Source organism: Ciona intestinalis, unplaced genomic scaffold (assembly GCF_000224145.3).
Source record: "Ciona intestinalis unplaced genomic scaffold, KH HT000128.1, whole genome shotgun sequence".
Classification (NCBI taxonomy): Eukaryota; Metazoa; Chordata; class Ascidiacea; order Phlebobranchia; family Cionidae; genus Ciona; species Ciona intestinalis.
In genome coordinates, this window is record NW_004190450.1 from 44,532 (window position 1) to 48,454 (window position 3,923).

General features: G+C 31.5%; 1 protein-coding gene and 1 long non-coding RNA gene across 4 annotated transcripts in view; one reads left to right on the top strand and one right to left on the bottom strand.

The window, feature by feature from the left end:
• The window catches only part of LOC100181746 (MAGUK p55 subfamily member 7), a 24,622-nt gene that overhangs the window by 17,089 nt on the left and 3,610 nt on the right, over window positions 1-3,923 (bottom strand). For 2 of the 3 annotated variants that reach the window (XM_026838931.1, XM_026838930.1), the window contains exon 3: window positions 2,685-2,753. The exons of the other annotated variant lie outside the window; for it this stretch is intronic. In XM_026838931.1, the coding sequence (XP_026694732.1) occupies window positions 2,685-2,753 (69 nt within the window). The remainder of the gene's footprint in view (window positions 1-2,684; window positions 2,754-3,923) is intronic. 3 annotated transcript variants of the gene reach the window in all.
• LOC113475162 lies at window positions 2,983-3,622 on the top strand. The gene is made up of 2 exons (XR_003396909.1): window positions 2,983-3,357; window positions 3,500-3,622. It is a non-coding gene; the product is annotated as an uncharacterized LOC113475162 (long non-coding RNA).

Here is a 3,923-nt window from a genome sequence, read left to right on the forward strand (position 1 = left end):
GATCCCCATCTATTGTAAAATAATTTTTAAAAAATAAGTGGAATTATGATAACTATAATAAATTTTGCGAATCTGAACCTGGTCTGGCTTATAGAGTTGAACGATTCTTGTGTTAAGTAATGCAGTAAGAAACTGAGGCTACAAGTGAGGATGTTATTTGAATAATAGACTGACGATTCCATTTAGGCGCAATATATATAGTAAATTATATATACATATAGATATATCTTCATATTGTGTAATATATTCCATAGCTGTGAAGCCAGTGATAATGACAAAACATAATCTATGAAATAAAACAAATGTGCAATAGTGCTAATTCTTGGCAAGTTATAACATAAAATTTAAATTATGTTTTGTGACATCAGTCACATCACAGGAATTTACTGAATGCCAATGCATTGTTAGAGTCTCTTGTTATTTTTACACTACTAAATGACAAAAAATGCTTTAACTTTGAGAAAACACTTTCTTTACAATTTAAAAAAAGTTTATTGCAACTGTAGGCTACTGAAGTAATTTACACATTTTGGCTAACACCTAAAGCAAAGGTTGGCAACCTGACCCGCCCACGCACTGTTTTGTAAATTTCCTTACACACGACCCCGTTTGAACAATTTATTGCTTATGAGCTTCAGCCTCCAGCAAGGAGTCTTTTGTTTTTATTGTATCCCTCTCTAGTCTAGTGATGTTCAAATGGCAGATCACAGACCGGATCCGAATCATTTCAACTGTTTGTGCGGATCTTTCAATGTAGTCTTGAATAAAAGGCTAAAAAACGACGCACGTCAAGGCTAAAATGCGATGCAAATGCCTATTTAACATTAAAGCTTGTGTTTAAACCTCATACATGCCTAATCCAAATACGTAAATCTCTATTATGACGCAAATAATGAATGTGTAAATTGCTATTATAATTAATTGCCGGGTCAAACAATTATAATGTAATAAATCCCGGTGTGAATTCACACTATTGGTAATAAACAGTCTACCTGGCCAAGAAAAACATGGTATATATAAGGCTAACCAAACCTAAACCGAATGGTTATTTTATTTCATTTTTTACGTTGATCATGATAATGCGGTTTACGCAATAATACAGATATCGTCAACCAGGGAGGGTATGGGGCGCGCTTTAAAGCATGTTTAATCTGTTTACTATTCGTAGTTAGTGAATCATCATGTTGTCAAGTTTGGCTGTGGTGGATCGCGGGAGAACTCATTTGAACACCCCTGGTCTAGTCTATTTAATTCACCAGTGCACAGTCATGTCATCAGTTTGATTGATTATCCTTAAAGAGTCCGGCCCACGGTTCTCATAGTTGCGCAGTTTTTTACATAAAAACAAAGTTTTATGCCTACTAATGCTAAATTAACAGCTAGTTTGTAAAGATTCGATTTAATTTAAAAGTTATGAATGTTTAAAAAAATCAAATTTCAAAGTTGTAAAAAACATCACCCGCGGGCACTGTGACGTCACAACACAATACAGTATTTCGTTATGGGGAAAACCCAGCCTATCAGCAGTTTATCGTTTACTGTTGCAGTTTTTATAATTGAGCAGATCAAAACGTTTTTTAAGGTATTAGCAATACTTCAAATGGCTGCAGCAACTTATTAGAAGTTATTTACTAGCAATCAGTGTATTCCCTACAATTGAAACAAAATAGCTGACCAAGCTTAGTGAAGAATTAGTTTTTCGTGACTTTCCAAGATACAGATTTTAAATCCTTTTCGTTTTTTTCCATATGGCATAGAGTATATTTCAATCTGTATTTAAAGTGACTATATAGGAGTTTACCATAAGCCAAGTAATCATGTCTGATTGGTGCAGTGTTTAAAATAGCAAGAGAAGAATGACTGTACAGTGATAAGTATATGATATATATTTATATTTACTGGTTAACTCCTATATGCTCACTTTAAATGACGTTTTTTTAAACTTTAATTTTTTTTTCAAGCGTTCATAACTTTTAAATTAAAGAAAATGTTCACAAACTAGCTGTTAATTTACCATCAGTAAACATAAAACTTTGTTCTTATGCAAAAAAAAAACTGCATAACCATGAACTGTGGGCCAGGCTTATTAAAACAGCACTACCAAGTAAAGCACCAGAATTACAGTCTTTTAAAAGGGCAGTCCAGAATTAATAAAATGAACTAACTTAAATGGAACCTGGAACAACAAAGCTCAATTTTTTAAGAAGTCAGGAGAAAGGACAGAAAACAACACACTTCAAGTTATGGAGTCAGCTCCTTAAATATTTCGGAAATTTAATAGAACATGCTGAAATGATGGCCTGCATTTTCAGTAGCACCTACATGTGTGAGCAATTATCCTCAAAATAAAATTTACCAAGAACAAAATGCGAACATAACCCACTGATTCGTATTTAGACGTATACTTTATCTTGTTTCTACTTCTTTGAAACCAGACAAGGAAAAGCTTTCAAAATTCAAGCAACATTAAACATTGCACTAACTAACCAACCATTACGGGTTTAACGCATTTGTGTTCTTATTCTCATTAATTTTTATTAAAATACGTTAGCTTTCCATGTGCGGTCCGCGTGAGGAATATAAATCTGCGATTTGGCCGCTGAAATGAAAAAAGTTGCCGACCCTTGACTTAAGGCCTTTACAAGCCAATACTAGCTATTTAAATATGTATTATATAATCATACCTGATCAATTAAATCAAGCGAATCATTATGAACTGAAGTTCGACCATGCGGCTGAATTACTTCATGCATCTAAAAAAATAACAAAAACATTTATATATATATATATATATAAATATATAGTAAAGTGGGGTAATAAAAAACTGGGGTACTTGGGGTAAGAAAGTACTACCCCCCCTAGCCCGCTAAAAAAATCGTTTTATCGCAAACAGATTTTTTATAATAGCTGTCTTTCTACATTCATCGCAAACAGATTTTTTATAATAACTGTCTTTCTAGATGGTAATTTACTAATTTTATATATATAGTTTTATAGGTAAAACACAAATTACTAAATCAAACAAAAAATTGACAAAAAAATTTTCATGGGGTTTGCTAAACTTTTTTTGTGAGAAGACCTTTCTGGATAAATTTATCATGAATGCAGGTATTTGTTACATATTTAAGTACCTTGCTGGTATATTTTAATTTTTAACTTTATGAACATTGCATTTTTTTTCATTTGTTATTTTTACCCCAAATTCGCCTTACGGGGAAGAGTAATAAAAAAAATTGTTTAATTAATGATCTAATTGATTTTAATGGTACCCAAGTATCAAAAACAGATGTTTTACAGCTGTGCCTTTATTTTCTGATGATGTAATTTATCTTTTAGGTTAAGACTGTTTAGTTACAGGTAGGGATGCACATTACAGAAAAATTCTAGATTCGGAATTCTAGATTCGGAATTCTAGATTCGGAATTCTAGATTCAAAATAAAGTATTCTAGGATATCCTAGAATACCTAATTATTCTGTAATGTGCATCCCTAGTTACAGGTCATTTTTAAGAATATGTTGCTGAATTTAGTTTAGATCAAGTCAAGGTGTCATTTAGATTTTCAAAAGCCTTTATAACTTAGTTCAATCAATGGTAATACTCTGATTACTTCCTGTGCTTTATATAGGTTATTAAACTATGGGATTTGTTTTTAGTTCAATAAATGTTATTTGCGGTTAAGCTTATGTTTAAAAGTAAGTACTGAAGTAAAAATGATAAATTATAAAAGAAAATAAAAAATGAAATAACATTTTAAGTATTCATAGAAATCCTTCAATCTTTTTTGGACATCAAGGTATGATGAATACTGTTCCAGTGTTCCTCCAGACTAAAAATATTTTTTTTTGTTTATTACTTTGGGAGAAAATTGAAAGTTTATGTTTTCTGGCTATTATATATAATATATACCATATTATAAACGTC